This window comes from Lepisma saccharinum, chromosome 17, assembly GCF_977018435.1.
Source record: "Lepisma saccharinum chromosome 17, izLepSacc3.1, whole genome shotgun sequence".
Lineage (NCBI taxonomy): Eukaryota > Metazoa > Arthropoda > Insecta > Zygentoma > Lepismatidae > Lepisma > Lepisma saccharinum.
The window spans coordinates 48,071,305-48,097,571 of NC_139245.1; the positions used below are offsets into that span (position 1 = coordinate 48,071,305).

The 26,267-nt window shown below is 36.4% G+C and overlaps 1 protein-coding gene across 1 annotated transcript; it reads left to right on the forward strand.

Moving 5' to 3' along the window:
* Nucleotides 1-234: 234 nt before the first annotated feature.
* Uba5 (Ubiquitin-like activating enzyme 5) lies at nucleotides 235-22,289 on the forward strand. Its single transcript, XM_083139422.1, has 7 exons — nucleotides 235-457; nucleotides 2,651-2,786; nucleotides 3,106-3,302; nucleotides 6,427-6,613; nucleotides 14,971-15,098; nucleotides 18,492-18,709; nucleotides 21,312-22,289. The coding sequence occupies exons 1-7, from the start codon at nucleotides 315-317 to the stop codon at nucleotides 21,503-21,505; spliced, it is 1,203 nt and encodes a 400-aa protein (XP_082995548.1). The 5' UTR covers nucleotides 235-314; the 3' UTR covers nucleotides 21,506-22,289.
* Nucleotides 22,290-26,267: the final 3,978 nt, after the last annotated feature.

Sequence of the window (26,267 nt, forward strand, 5' to 3'; positions counted from 1 at the left end):
TACAGCGTGTTAGGTAAGTCAACGTCTTTCCCTACGATTTCTGGTAGTTTCGTTGTTATTATAGGTATACTACAATATGAAATTTACTAAGCTGACTAAGATTTACATATATTTTGCTCATATTTTCAAATGGTAGTGGATTTATCTTGTGCTCACCGGTTCATGTACAAAGATTGTGGCCAATAATGTTCGGGCAACGTACATGTTGTACATTTAGCATCACCTGTTGTTTGGCCGTGTGGATTGCGTTCAGTGCTGTAACGTTATCCGTATTTGACAGAAAGAAAAATATTGTTTTTGTTAATCGAAACAACATGTCAACAATAGAAGAGTTGCAGGAACGTGTAAAACAACTTGAACTAGAACTTGAAGGACAGAAAAAGGAAAGAGATGTCCAAGTTATTAGAGAAAAGATAACACATATGTCATCGGAAGTCGTCGACTCAAATCCGTACAGGTAAGTCCCAGTAGAATATCCCGATTTCTATAAATGTAAAGAGTTTTAAAAGAAAGTGTGTTAGATTTCCTCGGTAAAACCTTTATTAAAATTTCAGTAACCACCAAACGTCTCTAATTCCCTTATTGTCGTATTTTTCACACTGATAGTTACGTATTCTGCATTCCTAAGGATTCTTCCAAGTTCGCGTTTCGTTTTTTCCACGCAAATAATGTCAATTTTAGAAATATCGAGTAATATTGGTATATTGTTCGCTTTCGCTTGCGTTACATGCGGTATGGCGGAGAAATCTTGACTAGCATTGTCCATGATCAGTGGTTATGCAGTGTTGCAACCTTCTTCATAGAAAAATACCTACTTTGGTGTTACTGATTTTGTATTTCTTTCCAGATTCGAAAAACGCATGAACCATGCACGGATAACCCCACGAACAATTGATAAATAGCCCCACGAACCATTCATGAATAGCCCCACGAACCATTAATAAATAGCCCCACGAACCATTCATAAATAGCCCCACGAAACATTCACGGATAGCCCCACAAACCATTCATAAATAGCCCCACGAACCATTGACGGATAGCCCCACAAACCATTCATAAATAGTCCCCCGAACCATTCATAAATAGCCTTAGAGATACTGGGCGAAAGGGGGGGTTATAACCCCCATCAACTTCACATTGAGCACGCCACTGATCCTGTGCATGTCATGTTGTTGCAAGTTTGTAATCAGAAATGATGAACAGTAACTCACGTTTATTTACGTTCTAGAACTGTTACACAGTTACAAAACCGCGTATTTGGAAACACTGACTGGTTGTTACGTCATTAAATGCAAAAATTTGGTTCACGTAGTAGACGGACATCAAGGGAACATCTTTCGTGCATCGGAGTGACATTAATGTCGAAAATTACATGATTTACAGGCAAAAAAAATTAAGCGAGGGGAAAATACACTTCCAAGACCTTCCTAAAGTATAAATAACCTCATTTTGGTAAGTGCTTTCTCCTGTAAAAGTGAAGAAATACGTTTTGGGGAAACGAAAATTTTACCAAACCTTTGATTCCCATTGCACATTAATACACGAGCATGAAAATTTGATTTTTTTTTTTTTGTTGGGGGAGGGCTATCAGTTTAGTTTAGTGTATTTGCATCCAAGAACTGCCGTTTGTACAAAATCTGTAACGTCAACAATATTTCTAATCTACTGCTTTAATGGATCATATACAAATTGGCTGTTACTCAGGTTTACTTATGGAATGGAATGAGTAACATAAGAAGATATAAAGACACTACAAGTTGCTTAAAAATTTGAATTTACCAGAAAAATATTATACTACCTTTTATAAATTAATGGCCCAAGTTCCAATTGTTTAATTCTGAACTATTACTAGTACATATGCATTTTTTACATGGTTAAATTTCTATTTATGTCTGTTAAAACATACTTCAGAGTTATAATGATTACTGACTGCATGTTTTCTGGAGATTGCGTTTTCTCTTTGGTATACTCTCATAGGATACTTTGTGAGCAGGCATTTTTTTATGGTCATCTTGGATACAGACTGTTCCTGCAATATACCTTTTAGGCATGGGTTGAGAATAGGTACTACGGTACTACATCAGTAAATGCTTTTGATGTCAGGTTAGGCTGGCCAGATTTTATGCTCTTAGCATAATTAAAATAACCCTGAATGCTTTAGTTGTTAGGTGGGGCAGGTTTAGAGCTCTTACCATGATTGCTTCATGTAATATCTGGTCTCAAGCTCAAAATCCCCTTCACGGTTCACAGGAAGATCTGCTGGAACTATGCATCTTAGATGATCATAAACCAAAAATAGCTGCTTTTCAAATTGTAATTTCTTTGGTACATAGACCTAATACTCACTGAAGTTTTGAACTATGCTAATCAGTTTCTCAAGATTCGAAATTCCTTTCACAACCATTTCCAGTATAATACTTGTGAAAAGTCATTAAACATTCAGAACTGTTACCGCAAGGATTTTATCTTGTCCTTGGTCTATCATTGGAAATTGTACCTAATGAAATATACATTATACAGAACATTAAATTCACATGAAATATAATGCAAGAGATTCTCTCTCTCTCTCTCTCTGCACTTTGGAAGTTATTTTTATTAATACTTGTCTGTTTATGTAATTTAATTTTTTTAATTGTAATCCAATTTACAGTCGACTGATGGCTTTAAAACGAATGGGCATTGTGGACAACTATGAAAGCATTCGAGATTTTACTGTAGCTGTAGTTGGTGTTGGAGGAGTTGGTAGTGTGACAGCTGAAATGCTAACTCGCTGTGGAATTGGAAAGGTATGTTACAGTAATACAATTAATTATTGTAATATGTTAACATGTTACTTTTTAAGCATTGGAAATTATATTGGCTCCATGTCATGTCTTGCTCGCTAAACAGAGATCCTGAGTTCTGAAAACCTGTGTTTTCATGAAGGAAATTCTTATTATTTGCTTAAATTATTAAACTGAATTGTAAATGAAGAACATGAGCAACAGTTTTGTTCTTTTTTGCATATGCATCATCTTTACACTTTTTTTTCTATCTATCTTTGACAGAATGCTTCAGTGCTGTCTTACACGTTTTTGGTATTCATTTTAATGTTATTTTTTGCAGCTGCTCCTGTTTGATTACGACAAAGTGGAGCTTGCAAATATGAACCGCCTGTTCTTCCAGCCTCACCAAGCAGGATTATCCAAAGTAGAAGCAGCAGCTAAAACACTTTCCTTCATCAATCCAGATGTTGAAATGGAAACACACAATTACAACATTACAACAGTAGATAATTTCCAACATTTTATGGACAGGATAAGGTAAACAATTATCATTCTTTGTAAAATTTTTGTGATTTATTTTCATTGAGATGTGTTATCTTTCTGGGGAGTTGTGCTGAATTGCTGTTACTAATTTAACCATGCAAGTGTTTATTAGTGTGTCATTCATTAATACTTTGGTACTAGTTTACTATCCTTCGGACACATTTATTTATTTTTACAGAAGAAACTACTTACCGTAATAAGTTCCTGTAGCATTGTCCAACATCGGGAAGGTGTTTTGTGTGATGTGGGAATGTTTCATAGTGGAAATTCATGTTCTTCGTTGAAAATTAATTCTCCGACGGAGAATAGCATTTGGCGCGTACACCATCATGCGTCGTGACTGTATCATGACGCGTCGTGATTGTTTTGTTCATGTTCATTGGGTATCCAGTGTTTCGAACTGTGTGTTTGGAACGAGAGTTAGAAGGATGACGTGTCCTGGATGCGTGGTGAAGTTTGTACCGGGTGTGGAAGATCCAGTGGATTTTTTAATTGAACATTTTGCCTAATATGACGTGTCGTGGATGCGTGGTGAAATTCAGGTAAATTTTCCGTATCCTGGAATGGGATTTCTTCAAATTTACGAGTTTGGTGGCAGGTGACTCTGGCCAATTTCTAACATGCCCTTAACAGGGAGTCTATAGTAAAAGCTGGGGAGCCGGAGCGGAGGCGGGGCCACGATAGCGGTTGGGGGCGGTAGGTCAATCACCCAGGGGCGGAGCCCGGAATCCGTGGGAAATTTCGACTCAAAGGTTTCAAACGTATATTTTTTTTTTACTTTAAATTTCTCACTTATTCCGGGACGGATAGCACCAAAAAGCATTCAGGATATCACCACGAAAGATTACAATTTTCTTCGTAAAACAACGCGAAAAAGTTTTCAAAAAAAATTATATCGGATGAGCTTTGTTGACGGGCATTTCTTGGGTTCCGAAGGTTGAAACACTGCATAACGATCGACAAAAGACAAGCACGATGGGCGATTATGTAGGAAGGTGTACATGCCATATTGTGTCTGAGGCAAGTGGAAAGGTTACGAGAAAGAAGTACTGGTAATGTGAAAAATTGCAATTTCTTTCATCAAAAAAACGTGAATAGACCTTCAGGAATGTTCCGCGAAGCAGATACGTAAGTACGAATGTCAAAAATTGATGAAACGAAAAAATTAGAGGTGTCCGAAGGATAGTAAATTTTTACCAATACTTTTTCAAATTATTATTTTTATTGCATAAATAAAAAGTAATTATCACAATTTGTTTAAGGGAGAGAAAGACATAGTAGTAAATTAATATACTGAAATGAAGTACTCGCTTATCGCTATGCAAAATTATTTTTTATGATATTCTATAAATTTTAGTGTAACTTGTATAATAATTCCCCAAGGGTGGCACCGACCACAAAAATTAAGGTACTTTAGTATTATATATACTATCTTATTTGTCTATGTTAAATTAGGCTAGCTAGGTTTAGTTCTCTTAGTCTAAATAATATTTTTTCATTGTAATTATGTTAACGGAACCTAACCTGACAGGCCTAACCTAACATCGTAGGCATTCCTTGTCTTACCACTGTTTTTCTTATAAGGTAGTCCATGTAATACTAAAGTACCAAAATTAATACATGGTGGCTACTCACCGAGAATTTCTTTAATTCCATGAATTATTGGCTCTGGGAAATATGCATGAAATTTTCTCTGTAGACGTTAAAAATTGCAATTTTTATTAATCCAAATCCCATTGAATTTATACATATTTATAAATGCCATGAGACAAGTTTTTCACAGTTTAGTTTTTTTATATCGAGCAAGGAAATGAGAAGAAAACTGAAAAATAAAACAGAATTCTCTCAATCCGTTTCCTTTCTTAGTATCCTTTGCAGAACAATCTATCTGACAGACAGAAGATTATTGCAAGATATCTTGAATTGATTAGTTAAATTTGAATTTGAAATTCTTATACAATTAACAATTTTTTGTATTTTAATATATCCCTTAACATTTGTGACTTGTGTTTGTAGATGTATTTTGAATCTGAGTATTTGAAATGGCAAATGTAAACTCCGGAACTTAAATTAAATTTTTATATGTATGTAGGCTATGTATAAATTTATTTATTTGAATTGAATTAGAATTTTTGAATAATTTGGAATCGCACAGACCCTTTATATTGTTAATATATTTGTATGTGCATGTGTGGAGATGGTGAGAGACGGTAATACTTAAGGCTGAAATAGAGAAAACATCTGATTGTGCCCTTGAATTTTTTGAAAGTTTGCTTTGAAAACCGGGAATTATACTTGAATTTTTAAGGTTCTAGAGTGGCCACCAAGTAATAATAATAATATAAATAATAAAAACACAAATGAGTACTTCATGGAATTGGCAGGTAATCTATGAGTTAAATCTAAAAGTTAATTTAAAAATTATTTAGCAAGTACATCTGCTTCTTTGTATGCTGAATAATTAGTTCAAGTATAGTATGAATTTAATTAAATTTTCTATTTAAAATATTCAATATATATTTTTCTTTTTTCTCTTTGCACTTGTTTCGACTTGCATTTTGATCACCCTGCACTTTGGTGTTCCTTCATTGTGAACAGCCTGGAGAGGCAGAAGTGTCATGTAAAAGAATAAAATACAAATATTTTATGATATGTAAATTGCTGTTAATTATTTAAGTTATTTTCCTGTAGTTTACGGTTATTACAAGCATAAGAAAACAGTTTTTCTTTGTAACGTTTCAGAACACACGCTCCCTTCATCAGACATTTATTTTCATTTTGACTAAAGATACAGTTATAACAATGGTTAGTAATTTTCTTTTCACAGTCAAGTTGCTATATTACAACAGTGTAACATTGACAACATCCATTATATAAGGGATTCTTTTTGTTTAAAATAATTACTAACCATTGTTATAACTGTATCTTTAGTCAAAATGAAAATAAATGTCAGATGAAGGGAGCGTGTGTTCTCCTGAAACATTACAAAGAAAAACTGTTTTCTTATGCTTGTAATAACCATAAACTACAGGAAAATAATTCTACGATGCAAGCAATGCGTACATACAAGAAAAACAATTATTTAAATGGAACTGTTATGCATATGCAACCTTTACAGCCATGGAAGTTTAAGTGGAGGACCGGTGGACTTGGTTCTTAGCTGCGTTGACAATTTTGAGGCTCGAATGGCCATCAACACGGCTTGCAATGAATTGAATCAGTCGTGGTTTGAATCCGGAGTTTCAGAAAATGCTGTCTCAGGCCACATACAGTTCATTGTTCCTGGAGAGACTGCTTGCTTTGCAGTGAGTATGTTACTACTCGTAATTTCATTTTGTATAATAATAGTTCACAGTGAAGTTCAGTGGCCAAGTTGGTTAAGAGGATGAAGGATGTCTGGTGTGAATCCCAGCCTGGGCATGGGTGTTCTTCTGTAAGTGTCCCTTCATCAGTTTCATCACATCATCAGCCAAAAATGAGCCACAGTCGTCTAGTTGGTAGGGTATCTCACTGCCACACGCGAGGTGATCTAAGGTAGGAATTTTTCCAGCCTTGTCCCAGCATAAAGTGTGTCTGGGGCTCACCCAGCTTCAAATAAATGGGTACCTGGGGCAACACTGGGGGGGTAAAGGTGGTCGGAGCATGGTGCTGATCACATCACCTCCAATGGCCGAAATCAAGAATGTGTGGGGCCCTACCTCCACATACCCTAAATGTGCCTTCGTGGCATGGTGCTATGTGCTTTACCAAAAGCTGCAGAAAAGCGAAGTAAAATAAACCAAGTCAATCAAACAGTTGCAAATCTCTAAGTTTTGCAGCAAATTCCACATCTCTGGAGCAAGTCACCTCCTGATATCCAGTGTTGTTTCTCAGTTAAAACTACACTTATTAAGTAATTGTAACGTGAATTTCGAAGTCTCAGACTGGTAGCTCAAAGACATAAGATAATGAGGCTGACCGATAATTATTACATCTATGAGTGATATTAACCTTAACTTGTGAGGTGCTTATACTGGGACATACTTTGTGAGGTATGTCTGTCAGACTGCTCTGAAGTTTTTCACCCCTGCCTCAACATAAATTACCAATTTAACTTTCTGATATTGAAGAATAACACATTATGGGTATTAGTGACTGATTTGACAGCAATGTGTGTCAGAACGTAAGTTATATAGCTACTATATTCATTATTTTATTCATCTACAAAAATTAATATAAATGTGAACATATCATTTCACTTGTCGTACTGTCAAAAATATACACAAAAAATAACCTTTTATGATATACGAAGCTTGTCCGGAAAGTAAAGATACAAACCAAAAATAAGATATAAAAGAAATGTATTGCTTGCAAATAAAGTTACACTTGATACACTGATACAGAGGCTATTTCTCCACATAAGTGCCACCCTTGTCCAAACATTTGTTCAGACGCGGAACAAGTTTTTGTATCCCTGAATCGTAGAAATCCCCCGCCTGCATCTGGAACCAAGTTGACTTCTTCCCTGACTTCATCGTCGTCGGCAAAGTGTTTTCCACCAAAATTTTTCTTCACGTACAGGAGCAGGTGGTAATCGCTGGGTTCAAGGTCGGCGCTGTATGGCCGACCATTAAAACTGTGCAAGCATATCATTGGTGACATTCCCTGCATAGGGGCGGGTGTTGTCATGATTAAAGCGATTTCTACTTGACAACATGCCTCTCCGTTTGTTTTGAATTGCACGTCGAAGATGTTTCACAGTCTGGCAGTAGGTTTCAGCATTAATCTTTCTTCCAGGCTTCATGAATTCCACCAGCATTATGCCGTGCCGATCCCAGAAAACGGTTGCCATCAGCTTGCGGGTTGAATTTGACGTTTTGAATTTTTTGGCTTTTGGAGAATGGGTATGGCGCCACTGCAGTGACTGCTGCACGTCGACCTTCTCCGAAGGCATGGCACCATTTCGCCACATTTTGACGATTCTTTACGTTCCCGTACACAGTCACAATTTCTCGGTGGATGGGTCATTCCACGTCAATTCATCCAGGCCATGTCACCCACCATCCCCGATTTTGATGAAATTCGGTATGCTTATAGAACTTTTGATGCTGATTACAAAAATGACAACTCTTTTATAATTGGTCAAAGGGTTCAGAAGTTACGCGCTTTTTAAGATCTCCGTGTACGCCACATGCGGCTCCACTTTGAATGTCACGCATTAGGTTATAAACGATTGTATCTTCCCTCGGGTTTGCCATAGAAACTTCAAGTTTGTTTTCTTTTGTTCAGAATAGTATAAGCTTTCATTTAAATAACGTTTCAGATGAATGCATCAATAAACATGTATTTTTATATATAGTTTTATGTATTTTTTTAGAAAAATAAATGACTAACTTCAAGAGCGAATTTCATGCAATGCCCCCCCCTTCAATTTCCCCCCAATTTTATATGTAGCTAGCTCAGAGTGTGTACTAATGCCTGATGAAAAAATTGGGATGGGCGGTTCAGAGACAGGGTGATTAAAAAATCATTTGCATAAAATGACATTAAAAGTAAATCTTCTTAAAAATTAGCACAAAACCTGAAGTACAATATGTTTCAAGCTACAATATTCAAAATTTATGTTCACTATGTGTGAATGTAAGCATAGGCGTAACCTGGCGGGGGCAAAGGGAAACACTTGCCCTCTCCCAAATTTATAGATTAATTTAAAATTTGCAAGTAATAATTACAGTGGAACTCGTATTGAAGTTCCTCGATTTTACATTTTCCTTCATTTTGCATTCAATCTTGGTGGTCCCAACATAGTAAATTGTTTAGAAATTTTCTAAGATTTTACATTGTTCCCGCGTATTAATTTTTTTCAGCTTGGTCTCCTGGATAACGTAAAATCGAGGTTCCACTGTATCTAAGTTAGTTTCAACAGCCTTCATTTTTTTAAAAAAAATTATATATTATATAATTATATATATATAATCATTATTAACATTCTCAAGTTTAGCAAATTTATCTTCGAGAACATTCTTTTTGTGCATTTTCTCTCAATATGTAAGTTCTTTTTTGGCTACTCTTCATGGGGATACGTAATATGAAGTAAGAATTAATACTACACATTTGTGCTGATTGAAGTTTTTTTCAAATTGAGCTTTTTCGCCACATACCACAGAAAATATCCTTGTGACGGGATGGTTGGAACAGAAAAAATACTTGTATAGACTTCTATAGTATAAAGCAACAAGTACGGCAATTATGTACCAATTCCGTAGAAACAGTATTCAAGGCATAAATTTCTTAGTAATCATCTAGGGTGAAATGACAACCCACAGTACAATGTGTCAGCGATTGCAAAGTACTACAACAGTACCAGGAAGTATGCACTATTTTGAACTTACATTTTCCGTAAGTTACTTTTTACAAGTAACTGGGTTTCTTTTACAGTTACTGTAACGGTAACGTACTGTTAATGATCATTGATTTGTGTAAAAGTTACACAAAATCAATGATCATGAAGACTTCCGTGTTTTACTTATGTTTCTAGTACATAATATGTATTCATATATTTACATTATTACTGCTAATAAATGATGGAAAACACAGTCAGCTTTGCTTGAACGATTATAATTAAAAAATCATTTGTATGCTGACCATGGTGTTTTGAATATTGTGTCATTGATTCCACTTGCACCTATTTCTTTCTCCCCCATTCCAAGTTCAACAAGATCCAAAGATCCACTCCCTCGACAATGACTTTTTCCTAGCTGGACAACAACATTCCAAACGAACGCAGCAGTCTACCAAAAACAATGGAGTCTTCACATGCAATTAGAAATGAATTACAGTAAAGCGTGGATGTTCTAAATTTAGCATGCAACAAAGCATAGCTTCCTTGCCAGCAATTCCAAGTAAATCCTTTCACGTAGCATCCGGAGAAGGTACATATTTTATTTGTATAGTCTTGAACAGAATTGTCCAATTTAGCTATTTCCCTACTGCAAAAAGTAACTCTGTTACCGTTGTTAACGTTACAGGTACTTACTTTTAAAAGTAGCTAGTTACAGTTAGAATTCCTAAATAAAAAGTAACTGTACTTGTAACTTTGTAACTATTTACTTCGAAACACTAGTTGTTTAACAGTCAGAGCAAAATAGTATGTGCTGATGTAATATGTTTTGTATAATTGTATGGTTTGACTTTTGTGAAGAAGTGGCTTTCCGAATTTCAACTGTAATCGGTTATTTGTAGCATGTGTGTGCGTGACTCAAACTTGTTTGTAGGATTGCTTCAAAAGTCCACGTGAAAATGGAGATGCAGCTATTAAATTCTCGCATCCACTTGATCCATCAACTTCCTACTACTGGCCACAAAATATTCTGTGTCCAGTGGAAATTAACAATACAAATGTATGGACATATGTACTTATTGATAAGTCAAATACTTTAGTGTGTTTGGAATGGTCAAAATATCCATGTAAAATGTGAACGGCACAATTTATAGTTCATGAAATTTTGGCAATGCATAGAGTACAATTTTTAGGTACTATCTTAATGGGTGTCACTTGGAAACTATCTTCGGGTTGAGATAATCACAAAGCTTTCCATCGCATAAAAATAGTGTCCAGGATTATTTGATAAATACATTTGAAAAACCACAATTATTACTCTTTATTCGTTTGTTCCTCAAGTGCCAGGAGGATCACAAAATATATTTAACTTGTAAGTTTTAATTAATATATAAATTCGGTAGTGCAAGTGTTTCCCTTTGCGCCCGCCAGGTAACATTCACACATAGTGAACATAAATTTTGAATATTGTAGCTTGAAACATATTGTAGTTCAGGTTTTGTGCTAATTTTTAAGAAGATTTACTTTTAATGTCATTTTATGCAAATTATTTTTTAATCACCCTGTCTCTGAACTGCCCATCCCAATTTTTTCATCAGGCATTAGTACACACTCTGAGATACCTACATATAAAATTGGGGGGAAATTGAAGGGGGGGCATTGCATGAAATTCGCTCTTGAAGTTAGTCATTTATTTTTCTAAAAAAATACATAAAACTATATATAAAAATACATGTTTATTGATGCATTCATCTGAAACGTTATTTAAATGAAAGCTTATACTATTCTGAACAAAAGAAAACAAACTTGAAGTTTCTATGGCAAACCCGAGGGAAGATACAATCGTTTATAACCTAATGCGTGACATTCAAAGTGGAGCCGCATGAGGCGTACACGGAGATCTTAAAAAGCGCGTAACTTCTGAACCCTTTGACCAATTTTAAAAAAGTTGTCATTTTTGTAATCAGCATCAAAAGTTCTATAAGCATACCGAATTTCATCAAAATCGGGGATGGTGGGTGACATTTTCAGAAAATTCTGGATGATTTGACATGGAATGACCTGGATATGTGATGGACGCTTTCCTTGTGCCTGCAAAAACCTGGTCACATCGCGAAATTCGCACTTGGCGGGATTCGGTATCGCCGCTGCCATTTCCAACGCATGTTCCTCGCACAAGACTCAGCGCAGCACTGGCGACTCACTCCTAATCCTCGTCGTATGGATCACGGTTACTGCCAGTGTTACCAACTTTGGTACACATTGTTCCCCTAACGTGCAAATGTGTTTGTATCTTTACTTTCCGGACAAGCCTCGTATTTAGCAACTAGTAAGTGCAATTTAACTACAGAAAGCAAAAAGTGTTCAAAATAGAAGACTGTGCGTCACTCGCCATAACGCTCCTTGTGAGGTACGTCAGGCAGACCGCACTTGGCAATAAACAAAGTTTCACTCCTTACACGCGATAAGTTGGCGAGAAACTGATGCTGTGAGGAGGGCCAAGGACACTATTGTATTGTAGATAGAAGGTGGCAACACTAGCTTGAACGAAAGGCGGTAATCTGAAACTTTCAGAACCTCATGCGGTCTGTGAGACCGCACCTCACAAGTTAAGGGTTAAGGTGAATTGTCTATGCTGTTTGGACTGTGTTTTAGCGTAAAGGTTTATTTGTGTGTGTGTGATGTGTTGTTTTACTTCTTCTATTTCTTTGTGTTACTAACTATTTGTAGCGAAAATCATATTGGATGTTAAACAAAGTTGTAAAAAAATAATTACATTTACCAGGTATTCTCGCAAATTGCACATTGTTGGGAAAAGTTACCTTTTTGATGGAGCTCATTCCTTATCACTTTGAAATGATACTGGTATTTTTACAGTTGAACATTAGAGTAATTTAAAATTGTCTGGAATAATTAGAAATGATAGAATATTAGAATTCCACTGCAACTATACATAGGATCACATATTTATGGTGATTTCTGTTAAAAAAGTGGGCACATTTCAGGATGAATAGTAGTAGGTAAAATGGCATTTCAATGTTAAAATTGAGAATATAATCCTATATTTTATTAAAAAACTATACTTATTACACAAAATAAACATCTCCTTTCTCATAGCACATTTATGTAGTTCTCAGAGTATTAAGTTTATTCCTGTGTAAAGGAGCCCCTTTTTGCTTTTCTAAATATTTGCAGGAGAATTAATCAATTTCCATGATTTTACATAATTCAGAAAATAATTTAGATTTCAAAAAGTGTTGTGTTGGTAAATGAACTCTTAAATTTCATGTTCAAGATTTTATTTGGCATTTTGCAGTTCATTTCAAATTTCATATCTCATACCTTTCAAAACATGAAAATGAGCATTATAGTACGTTATTTCACTTTTTGTGTTTCTGTCAAAACAAAATATGCATGTTAAATAACCATTTTGCACAGATTGAATGCACATTTTGTACGTCTGAAAACTAACTGAAAAGATTGGTGGTGGTCTTTGAACTGATACTTTACGACATCATTCAGCGCTACTTTATGTTGTTGCCAAATTAATTCGACCGAGGAGAGGCCATTTGCCACTTGTAGCTCTGGTTTGCTTTCCATTAAGCTTGATTCACATCTACGTTCAAGTGACTCTCAGATCACTCTCCGTTCACGGTGCGGTCAAATATTGTTGAATGATTTTTAAATAGAAGCATTCACACCTAGCGATACGATCAATGTTTGTTTCAATCACGCTTAGCTTGCACTTCGGTCACACTTTGACTGGAATGTGAGGGGGCGGAGCTTGACTTTTCCGAAGCTTGATCGTTGATGTGAACGTCTGTATCGCTCAGCCCATGGTTTAGTAGCAGTCTTCAGCCCCGTTGCAGAGGATACACAACCCAGTTGTGTGCGTAGAAGATGAACGGGCAGAAGTCAAAGACCTATTGGAACAGTTTGATTGATTGATTTGACCTACAGTTTAAAGTGGGATTTGAACCAACTATGTGCCTCCAAGTATCAAACCCGGGACCCCTTGATTACAAGGCGACGATGCTACCACTGTGCCATCGGGAAGGCCTATTGAAACAGAGAAAGGCAAGTATTGATAATAATGATTGATGGGGACATTGCACAAAAAAATCCCAAACTATTTTCCTCTCAATTCTACTTGTAAAACATCAGTCAAAATATACAATTTCATGAACCCGAGTAAAAGAAATTTAAGAACAAACTGACACAACCAAATTACAATTATAGCCAATAAAAAATCAGTGGGAGCACTAGTTGTAATGCCCTTCTTTTGTGTGAATTAAAATCCTTAAATCAAAAAGCTAACTTGTTGACGATGATATTTTTCCGGACAACAAAATTGTCATTTGTGTGTGTGCGTCAACTGAAAGAAGGTGCTGGCCAACCCTCTTCCAAGGGAAAATACCATTCTTGATATCTAGCTCCGAACCAAGATTAACAATGAACTTATTCTTCGTTCACGGAAATCTAAACGAAATTATTATTTTTATTAGTCTAGGAAGAAGACTTCTCACATGATGTGCATAACAATCGGGTCCATGAAAATAGGCTTAGAACCTGATGATTTTATCTGTCACGTGTTGTGTCGGAAACTTCCTGATAAAAGAAATGTTCAACATTGTCAATATGAAACAATGAGCCCAAAAATGTTCATGCCAAACCTAGACCGAGAAAGTAATGTTTACCACAGTTGACATTTACAGTTTTGCACATTGTAGCTGCAAATAAATGTTTACCAATTTCAAACCGAAAATATATCAATAAAGAGTATTATATTTTAATAGCCAACCTCCGTGGCCGAGTGGTTAGCACAGCATGATAAGATGCCAGGTGCCCCGAATCCCAGCCTGGGCATGGGTCTTCTTTGTGATATCCCTTCATCCATTCCGTCATATCACAACGCATCTTGATCCTCACAATTAGTCAAAATTAGCAGAAAAGCAAAGTAAATCAACCAAATCGATCAATCCCCATTTTCGCAATTCTTTTTTCTTCTCATTAATGCCAATGCTATAACAGACAAGTCGTCATTGAAAATCTCTTAAACAATGTAGTTAGCACAATCAACAGACTTTTTATACAGAAAACTCTGTGAAGAAACCAACACCAGACTCAAGTTGATCGTACCTTGACCGGAGCGAAGCTTGACCGCTAGTGTGGATATTCCCTGACCATGAGGGGACAGTGACCTGAGCGTTGCTTGAGCGTAGCTGTGAATCAAACCTTACACTAATTTTTAATAGGGTGAAGTTTTTGGTAAGTTTATATATTTTACATGCAATTAATATTTTCTTCCATAAAACAGGTATTTAATATGTTTTTTCCCTGTAGTGTGCACCACCTCTCGTAGTTGCTTCAAATATCGATGAAAAGACCTTGAAACGTGAAGGTGTCTGTGCAGCAAGCCTGCCCACCACGATGGGCATAGTTGCAGGATTTCTTGTTCAAAATACCTTAAAGTAAGTTATTTAATCAGATTAAGTTATGTGGAACACAGAAGAAACAAAATTGCATTAGAGATGTTCCAGTGTTATTTCAAAATAGGTTTAAGTATGTTTTCTGTAGGAAATGACAAGAATTCACCCTCAAAATCTTTTGGATATGAAAATATATCAATGTTTGCAGACTAAACTTGCTTCTTCTGTGTTTTATATGTAATATTTTATTTTATAAAGAACATTTTATCAGCTGCTCTATCTAAAAATGACTCATTGAGGTGAGGTGGAAAATATGACAAACTTAATAGAATTAAATGCACAGCCATGAAATTAGACTGGTGGCAGAAATTTGCGCTGTTACCTCGTCGGAGCACAACCCCGTGTGTTTGGATGTTTAAGAGAATGAAAGACTTCGTTATAGAATCGGTCTTTGTAATCCATGTGATACAAACTGACAGTATTTGCTTGTTAGATCAGGGAGGACACAAAAGTGCCCCGAAGAGAGGCCAGTCTGATGCTCGAACTAGGCAACGCAGCTCGATTGATGTTGCCACACACAGGGTTCCCACACAAACTCCAAATCCATTTTCCCTGAGTTTTCCAGAATCCTCATATTTTTTTCCAGAGTATTGAATACACAGTAAATGACTACTATAATTTTACAATGGCCTCCTCCATTTCCCTCATAGCCATACCATCCTCACCTTCTTTATTACTGTTGTTTTCTGATGCAAATAACAAAACTAGTTCAATAATAAAATAAAATTACACTTCTTTGCATGTAATTAAGAACACAGACGACCAGTTTTCTAGAACTTTAAAAAACTCTGACACAATTTCTAACATATCTGATATAGAACATTGAAATATTTTCACACTTTTCATAGATGTTTATAAATGGATACAATATCGATTAATCTGTAATGCATACAATAATAGTTAAGACAAAGAAATTATTGGAATTTTTAAAACATATAAAAATGAAGTGACAATTCTTAGTACCAATTTAAAAAGGAATAATAAGTTACTGAGACAAACATAAAACAAGAAATGTACTTAATGTTGGATACTGCAAGTTAAGAAACATCACTTTGGATACTGCAAATTAAGAAACATCACTTCTCAGAAACTTCAAGCTTTTTTAATGGTTCCTCAATAGCCTTTGCTTCTTCTTGCATCTTTTGTTGTTTGGCTTGTAAAGCACAGATCTCACTTGCTTTACGTTTAATTTCTTTCCTTTTGTTTTCTTTGTGATCACATTTCTTTCTCAACTTCTGCAATGCTTCTTCGTATCTAATATGTGCACCTGTAACACACTGAATCATATCTTTTTGCTTACTTCTACATTTGACACTCCTCCTACCACTTTCACTGCATCATAAACTTGCCGAACAGCCACAACAGACTCTTCTTTCAAGTTTTCTATTAAAACCTGCTTATTTACAGAAAACCCACTTTCCACATATGCATTGTCATGTGATAAAATCAAAACCAACTTAACAGTGCTCAATAACTCAGAGAAGTCATCCTTGCTCTTCATGACACCTGTAAAAAAAGAATCTAGTGCATCAGTTTATATTGAAAAGTTACAAAACTTCTCTTTCAATTCCTTTAAACTGGCAAATTACTTTATCACCAGTTACAGCGTTCATTCTCTTTCTCCTGAGAAGTTCCTGTATCAGGTCTTCCATGCGCTGAGCACATCGCTTTGGAAACTGAGTCATTTGCTTCGGAACTAAACAACTAGCAGCTCTCACCAACCTGAACTTAAGGGGACTACGTTCCACAATCTTCTCCTGTTGTTGGTTAAATTCTGCAGCTAGTGAAAAACATAAGCTTCTCCTTTTCATTCACCTCTTTAGCTTCCAAAACAGCTTTGGCACCAATTCCAATATCAATCTTTGTCAAAGGAATCAAGTTGTCAGAATTCCTGACATCAAATTGCATTAATTTAAAACTATTTTTTGCATTGTTCAAGATGTCACTTTTTATGAATCTCCCCATTACATCTCTAACAACACTTTCTAGGGAGTCATGAAGAAATGGGAACATAGGTTTGGGGGTTTGGAACATTGTCAAATATATCATTCTGGCATATCTGTTGAGAAAACTATTTCACTACATGATATTAATGTAGATCTGCTGGTCCTACAAGTAATTCCATTTTACACATATGTGAGCTTTTGAGGCATGTAAAAATTCACATGTCATGTCATGACTATAACATGATCAAAATATTAAAATATGAACAAGTATTTATGAACAAAACATAATTCATATATGGCACTAGTAAGTAAATATTTAAAATTTTGTTCTAAATGCAGTAAATACACAATCAACAATATTGTACACAAAAGATGGCAGAAAATAAATATTTCCCTAAACAGGGCACTCAATTTTTTTACTATTTTGTAAAAAAAGAAGGAAGAAAAAACTTAAAACTACTCCATAATAAGGGAAATCAGATGAACATTGGTTAACTTTAGACATCAGGTTATCTTTATTATGCGTTTTCCACATTTTGAAATATATTTTACGTCATGTAAAAGATCAAAATCGGTTAATTAAATTTTAAAAAGCGCAAAATTTATGAGGGTATACACTTGGTCACCAGCCCTGGAATCACATTTAAAAACAAGAAACAGACAAACAAATAGATATGAGTTCCTTTCTGAAAGAGAAATGCTACAACAGCTTGGATTATTCACAGACAGGAGCATATTATAATCCCCCAGTTTTGCTTCATTGGGAACCATTAATCAATTACAAAATTTTCCCTGAGATTTGTATTTTTTTCAAATTCCCTGAGATTTCCAGGTTTTCCAGGTGTGTGGGAACCCTGCACACAGTGTGCAGGAACCAGGGACTTTTGTCCCACCCTCGCTTTGCTTTTCTCATACGTGGCACCAGCGCAATTCCGCCCAGCCCCCTATTTTCATGGCCATACATTTAGATAAGTAGATATTGTATATTTTAACATATTTTCTTATGCTACATGGTAAATTTTGTTGCTGGGGAATTTGCTCCATTTAATGGTCACATAAAATACCCAAAAGAGGACTAAATGGAACATTAATTAAAATGCTGTAACATTTTACATCCTTGATTCAGTAGAGTAACTGCAAGAAGGTGACAATTAGACACTTCCCATAGAAATTTAAACAAATTAAATCTGATAGCAAAAATTTAGAAAGTAAAAAATTATGTGGTTTTTCTCTCAAATTTTGAGAGTTCTGTATGTTTTACTTGACTCACCATTTCAAGGAACTTACCGAGCCCCTGTGGCCTCTCTGTTTTCAACCCTTATCACAAACAAGTTGGATATGAAAGTTTATTAGTCAAGTGCAGATTTTTATGTTCAGTGAATCAGAAATAATAATAAGAGAGGAAATAATTTGTCTTGCTGCATTCTAGGTACTTACTAAAGTTTGGGCAAGTGACATACTACTTGGGGTACAGTGCTCTCCAGGATTTCTTCCCAACCATGAAACTGAGACCCAACCCGACATGTGATGACAGGAATTGTCTATTGTGCCAGAAGGTATACACCGAAAGGGAGGCCCAGAAACCAAAAGAGGAACAACCACCTGAAATCGAAAAGGATGAAGTAGTTCATGAAGATAATGATTGGGGTGAGTTGCCACTCGCATTTTACTTTATGCAATGCATATCTGGGTTGTGCTATTCAACTTGTAAATCTTCAAGTTAGTCCTGAAGCTTTCCTGGCAACGAATAATGAAAAGATTCTGCGAGAATCTTTTCTTTGTATCCCTTCAATTCATTCATTCCATTACTTACCTTAATATAGTTTTAATTATTAAGTATGGATGGGTCTATATGAAATTTTGGCCGATACCGGTAAAGTCCCCATATAAAATTCCAAATGGTCCTTGAGGAACCTGAATGGATCACTGACCTCCTTAATAAATGGATGTTTTGAGGTGACTACAGTGCAAAAGAAGTTGCATATTTAGACACTTACTTTTTTAAAAAGTAGGGCATGGAGATTATCCATAAAAACAAAATGGCGGAATTTTGCACAAAATTATAAGATATTTATAGATATATCGGTAATTTTACCGATATGCCTATATTGGCAGATACGGATAAGAGTACCGATTAATCTGTCCCAACCCTAATTTTTGTAATACATCTTCTAAAGGAGTAATTACAAGCAAACTGGTTTAAAGCTAAGTATACCGGCCCCTGTGGTGGAGTGGTTAGCACATCGTGCTGCGACTCAGGGGTACCGGGTTCGAATCCCAGCCTGGGCATGGATGTTTGTGAGTGTTTAATCAATTTCATCATGTCATCACTCATCCCCATCTTCACAAATTAGCCCAAAGTGTGTCAAAAAGCGAAGTAAAATAATGCAAGTCAATCAATCAATCATTAAAGCTAAGTATGAAATATTCATGTGTGAAAATGGTATGAATACTGTAGGTTTATACAAAATGTTGACAATTATGTGCATTTATTTCTCTTGTAGTTTAGTTCTTACAAGAACAATTTTCAATAATGTGTTGAGAGAACACACGCTCCCTTCACCTGAAATTAGAAGAAGTAGTGGATTTGCCAATAGTATTACATTGTTGAAACGTAACTACCGTGAAACCAGCTTTTAAAAAATTGTATTATCATTTTACATTTCAATTTATATTTGAAATTGTGTTTACGTGCTTGTAAGAACCGTAAACTGCAAGAGTAATAATTCTACAATGCAAGCAAAATATACAAGGAAAATTCTGTACATTTCATAATTATGTAAATGAAAAGAGGTATCAAATGAAAGCTTACATATCAGAGAATTTACTATGACAGTTACAAGTTCTTAATGCGTGTGAACCTACACAAGTCAATGTGATTCAAATTCAGTCCAAACTTTCTTCAGCAACTCTTGATCGACGTACATCCTCGTAACACACTTGAGGTAGGAGGGAGGCATGGGATAACACGGAGGCCTGCTTTAGACAAAAGCATTTTTCTTAACATTTATGCCATGACCAAAATGTTGACGTGTAAAGTGAAAAATCTTTTGGCATTTCTCAAGGATAGAATCGGTCCTAATTCCATAGCATAACCAATCAGAAGTGAGCTCTAGGTCACGAGTGCAGATGTAATGGAGGCTGAGTGAAATGTAAACAACGTATCACTTCACATTTTTAAAAACCGATAACTATTGAACCAAGCAGAATAATGTTTACTATTGATTGATTGATTAGGTGTTTTACATCCACTTTATGCACAGTATGACTAATCGGGACTGGACCTACAGTTTAAAGTGGGATCTGAACCACTATGTGCCTCCACCGGGAATCAAACCTGGGACCCCTTGATTACAATGCGACGATGCTACCTACCACTGCACCATCGGGGAGGCCACGTTTACTTTTAAAAGGTTTTCGTTACAACGGAATAGAGCTGCTTAAATACGTACTTTATAACATATGCAGTACACGTATGGTACAGTATTTTAATTGCTTCAATTATAAACCCTGTAGATGATGTAACTTGACGTGCTGCATTTATTACACATTGTAATTGTAAAAGCTAACCGAAATGTTGCATGAAATGCTTCCATCTAAAACTGGCCATAGTCTTCCACAATACCCCTAAGGAAGAAAGTCATCATGTTGTCTTATTCCTTTTGAATAACCACGTACTATGTAAGAAACTAGCATAATTTTGCTCATAAATGATAAAAAAGATACCCTACTTTAGAGGTTAGGCTGTGTGGTTTAGTTGGGAGGGCATCTGACCAACACGTGGGAGACCTGGGTTCAATTTCTGGGGTTGGTGATCCAAGGTCGGAATTTTTCTGGCCTTGTCCATGCATAAAGCAGCTCTGGGGCTCACCCAGTCTCATATAAATAGGTACCTGGTGGTGGGTACAGGCAGCCAGAGCATTGTTCTGTTCACATCACTTCCAAAATGACAGAGATCGAGAATGTGGGGGGCTCTATCCCCACATCCCTAATGTGCCTTCATGGCACAGTGCTATATGCACGGGGTTTTTAACCTATACTTCAGAGGTAAATGTGGATTCACATGAAGGATATTAATGTCCAGTTGAAACTGAGACCATTTGCCCCATGAGCTGGATTGAGACTGTTTAGCAAGCTTGTTTTTAATGTCAATTAAGTTTTTATTTCAATCATATATAAATTTTGAAGTCTCTTCTTTGCAGTAAAAGCCACAATAGTGATTTTAAAAATACTCTTGTCTATTTTCAAGGTATTTCCCTGGTGGACGAAAGTAACCCACAAGCATCTGCAGAAGAAGGCCAGGGTGAAGTTGCTGGCCTGGTGGCTGGAGTGAAGGTTGCATACACAGTTCCTGCTTCCAGCAGTGCAGCCGACACGGTGCAAACAGTTGGTGATGCGGACATTAGTTTAGATGAACTTATGGCGAAGATGAAAGCTATATGATACTGCTCTGTTGCAGCGTTTCTGCTTAAAAGTGCTAAAGCCACTCCCTCGAGCAGTTTCATGGTGAAAGGGACTATCTTCTGGTGCGAGACTGTGGTACGCAAGACATCATTCCAATTCTGAACTTGTGCATAATAAAATGCTAAAAAAAATATTCTGTACAAAATGGAAGTAAAATCAGAAACAAAGAGCTCAGTTTTGTATATTACGTAATCTATAACCTAATTGCCTCACAAAAAGTTTGGAATATTGTTTAATAGGCATTAGGTAATAGGCACAGCCTTGGAATGCAACACATGGTATCTGTCTGTCAGCTGGACGCTCTTATGTTTTCACCGACATCTGCCACTGTGCCTATCACATATTGCCTAATATAACAATATTCTAAACTTGTTGAACCTAATATAATAAAATTCCAAACTTTTTGTGAGGAGTGTATTTTAACCTTTACAATGCCCATTTAGTCAACATTAGTTACATTGTATTTATTCTGCACTATTTTTCACGTGTTTAATCAAAAGAAAAAATATAACATGAAATGAAACAACAGTTTTGGTATTGGCAGTATTTTATTCAAATGTCAACAAAGCACTAGAAAATTCCAAATTAAAGCTGTGCTTCACACCCATATGACTGGTGTTGACTGACATTTCTATATCAGCAACTTTGGTTGTATACTTTTGTTTTTGAGCATAAATATTATCCATCTTACCTGCTATATTCTGCCTTCTTTGTACATTCCAAATTCATACATTTACAACCTCACAAATAATAATACCATTCATATTCGCATGATTTGATAATAAAGGGTGACACATATTGTATCTACCAATTTGAGTTGGTAGCACTGCCAGAATACACATGCACATTTATGGCATACCTACATTTGTGGAGAGTTGGGAGTCATGCAATTAGTAAACCATGGAGCATGGGCCGATACAGATGTGGATTGCGGAGGTCGAAGCCTTCATCCCAACAGGCACTGAGGGAAAACAGTGAAGATCGCCATGCACTTGTTCCAGAGAGAATATTCTGAGGTGGGTTAGACTGGAGAAAATGGATAATGTGAACTGTCAGTGACCGTGAAATGCACGCTAATCCACAGAACGTGTTGACACACACATCATGAAAGCATTCCCGCATCACCTCTACGTGCATCCTAGCAGAAAGAGAACATTTAGAGGATGTTATTTTCAAGTTACAGTGATGTTTGTATTGTTCATATTATACACTGTATTAAATGCGTGTGTATATTTTTATTTCATAACCATATAGTTTCTACAAGCACTCCCAGTCTTTCTGTTGTCATTTGAAGTTGGTAGATACAATATGCGTCACCCTGTATATTTCATATCTTGCAATGCTATTTATCATTCATAAATACTCATAAGGCTAACAATCTGTTTGTAACAAAGAAAGAGTCTCAAGTTATCAAATCTTTAAATTGCCAACTACAATTGTGCAAGTACTTACAGTGGAACCCTGATTTTATGCAAATAAACAACTTAAAAAGCAGAAACGCATAAGGGAGGGGTGAAACTCAAGTGTAAGAAACGACTAGATAATAGACTTTGTGACAGATTTAATGTGGTATAGGTGGTGGATGACTGCAACTAACTGCCAGCTATTAGGTTCAATTTATGCATCTGATTGTGTTGGATCTCAGAGTTTTCAAATGCTCCCCTACTTAATTTTACTAGTCTGCTCTTTTCGTCCATATATGTATTTTTAATGGCATTTAGATATGTACTAAATTTGCCTGCCCACAGAAAATATTGCTGCATGTTCTCTTCTCCACACAGAATATGTGTGTCCCAACTTTGCTCCCCCCCCCCCCCCTCCCAAACACACACACACTGAAAAGAAGAATCACTTTACTTTGTGCATTTTTAGAACAGTGAAATATACACTAGATCAAATCTTATTTCTGGAGGAAAATTAAAAGGAAAAGTGCAGTTCTTATCCAGTATCAGATAATAGAGGCTGGCAAACCCTTCATTTTTTCCATTGCCAATAGGGCAGACAAGAAGCAAGGAAAAGTTTTCATACGCAATTTCCCCCCCTTCCCTTTCATTCCTGTCAACTAGGAAGGATTCCATAAATGCTTTGTCAAAGAAGCAAATGGAAATCAAGCCCTGTTGTGAATTTTCCACTCACCAGGGACGTAGCTATGTTGATCAGTTTGATGGGGCCCAAACATAAGATTTTTTTCTATCAAACTATTATAAATTAACAAACTATTTATACACCATATAGGCCTATGCTGTATACATACATTATATATATGTGTGTGTGTGTATCTATATACAGTCTTTGAAAGAAAAGTATCAAGGGCCTCCTTGGTGGCGCATGCTAGCATCGTCGCCTTGTAATCAAGGGGTTCCAGGTTTGATACCCGGGGATGCTCATAGTGGTTCAGATGCCACTTTACACTGTAGAACCAGTCCCGATTAGCCTTACTGTGTATAAAGTGGACTTAAACACCAACTCAATCAATCAATAAATTGGAAAGGAACATCATTTTCTTCTGTAGCCCCCAACAGTCTACGGATATATTCTCACGAAATACACATCCATTATTCGGGAAACTAAATGCAGAATGAACTCATTAGCTTAATGGCTTATACACCAAGAACAATGTTATTAGTCTTTAGATTTGTAAATTTGCTGGAAAAAAATTGAGAAGTAGAAAAAACCCTTTTCCATGGTTTTAGATATAACGTGCTGGAACCAGGTTTACAAGTTTTGGAACCAGTGCAAATATGAAATGTGCTAGGCATCTCATGTATACAGTTCATACCGGAATCAAATCCGGTATCTCTTAGTTCAAGGGCAGGCCCGTGTCTTCTATGGCATCTGATTGTTCACTTGGGAAATGATGACGATAAGAAATTATATGCACACGTGTAATTTCTTAAAATTAATCTTATTTGTGTGTGGAAAACTGAATATATGATGGCACTGGATAAAACAAAGTTCCCACATGCTCAAATAATTACGCTCTTGTCTTTGGTTCGGCAGATTCAACAACCTGCCCGGGTTCGATTCCCGATGGAGGCACATAGATGTTCGGATCTCACTTTAAACTCTAGGTCCAGTCCCGATTAGCCTTACTGTGCATAAAGTGGACTTAAAACACCAGTTCAATTAATTAATCAATCGAAAGGTTCAAGGTTCGATCACTGGTGGACAGGCCGGTAGCCAGAATTTGATTTCGGAAGGGGCTTATCCCTTATCGGCAGCCGCCATCTAAAGACAAAAAGGTTGGGGGGGGGAGGAGTAAATGCACTGAAGATGAATTGCTTGGTATATTGCAACTTACCATATACAAGATGTTTAATCCTGTTAATGAAGTAAATTTAATTACTACTACACATTATTAAAATCAGATATTTGTAGGATTTTGGGTACCCTTCCCTGGGTACGTGCCTACTTGTATTAGTTCCAAAATTTCTATGCTGTTCCAACATCGTGAGGACAATTTGGGAAGTACTTGAAAGTGATATGCAGAGTTAGGATTTTTAGGGGAAAATTTCATTGGGAAAAAGGAAGGGAAAAGGTGCTAAAATAAGACCCAAAAAGGGGCAAAAAAGGTGCTGATAATTATACTACTTATTAAAACTTTCCCTCCTATTTTATTAGTCGAAGCTATTCACTTGAAGCTGTGTACACATCACACACATAGGTTGTGTTACAGTTATTCACCAGAGTCGGGGAAAAACACAAAGCTGTTGTACCTTACAACATTAAGCATTTCTAAATTTTTAAAAGTGAGTTTGTTTATTTTCAGAGATAAAATATCTTTATATAAGCTGAAGCTTCTCTGAACATCCACAGAAACAAGTGGGGCAAACTTAGTATTCACTCGGAATGGCAACTCTGTGGAAGTGGCAAATTCCACAATGTCCGGATTCTTGTCAAGACTAGCCTCAAGTTTGTCTCTGGCAAAACCATCTAACAGCCCCGTCACAGTAGTAAAGATATCCCTTTGTTTTTTGATTTTCGACGCCTTGTTCTTCTAAGCTTTTGGTGGCTGTCGACAGGTACTTGTAGGAATGTACACAAAATAGTTCTTTTTACAAATCATCTATCTTGTCTGAGAGGAGAAGTTGTTGTTGCTTTGGAAATTTCACCTGCATTGGTTGAATCCAGGGAAAGCACAAACTCCTTAATTTTTTCAAAATTTTCACACGGAAATGCAGCGCACTCAATCCATGATTCCCAGCGAGTAATAATAGGGAAATGTGGCAGGCGCAGGCAGGTAGTTTCTCTGTAGGCAAGAATGCGACTCTTCAGATCAGATATGAAGTCATTTACAATGTTGTATTCGTTCCTAACAGATTCAGAAACCCTGTTAAGGGCATGAGCCAAACAGGTTACATGCTTTAACTTAGGGAACAACGGCTTCAGGTTAAATGCCGAAAGCATGTAGGGAGCCTGGTCAGTAACTACAAGAACAACTTTTTCGAACTGAATTCCACCGGGCCACAGTTTTTAACAGAAATCCATAAATGACTGCATCACTGTACTGGCATTGGTAACCTGCAACTCATGACATGGGCTTAACTTCCTCACCTGTCAGAGGAAAAACCAAAATGTTCAAAAAATATTGTTGCATTGAGTCTGTCCTCTCATCCAGAATGACACCCATATCGCAATCTGACACTTTCACCTTAATTTTACGAACAGTTTCTTCATACACAGGTTCAATAAAGTTTTTCCTTAACTTACGCTCATCGGGCACTGACAACCGTGTGTACTT

Excerpts from the sequence above, each read along its gene's own strand:
- Uba5 (XM_083139422.1), top strand. The coding sequence starts at position 315 with ATGTCAACAATAGAAGAGTTGCAGGAACGTGTAAAACAACTTGAACTA. Across the intron at positions 3,303-6,426 it reads CATTTTATGGACAGGATAAG|CCATGGAAGTTTAAGTGGAG; the intron begins GTAAACAATTAT and ends CAACCTTTACAG. Across the intron at positions 15,099-18,491 it reads CTTGTTCAAAATACCTTAAA|GTACTTACTAAAGTTTGGGC; the intron begins GTAAGTTATTTA and ends GCTGCATTCTAG.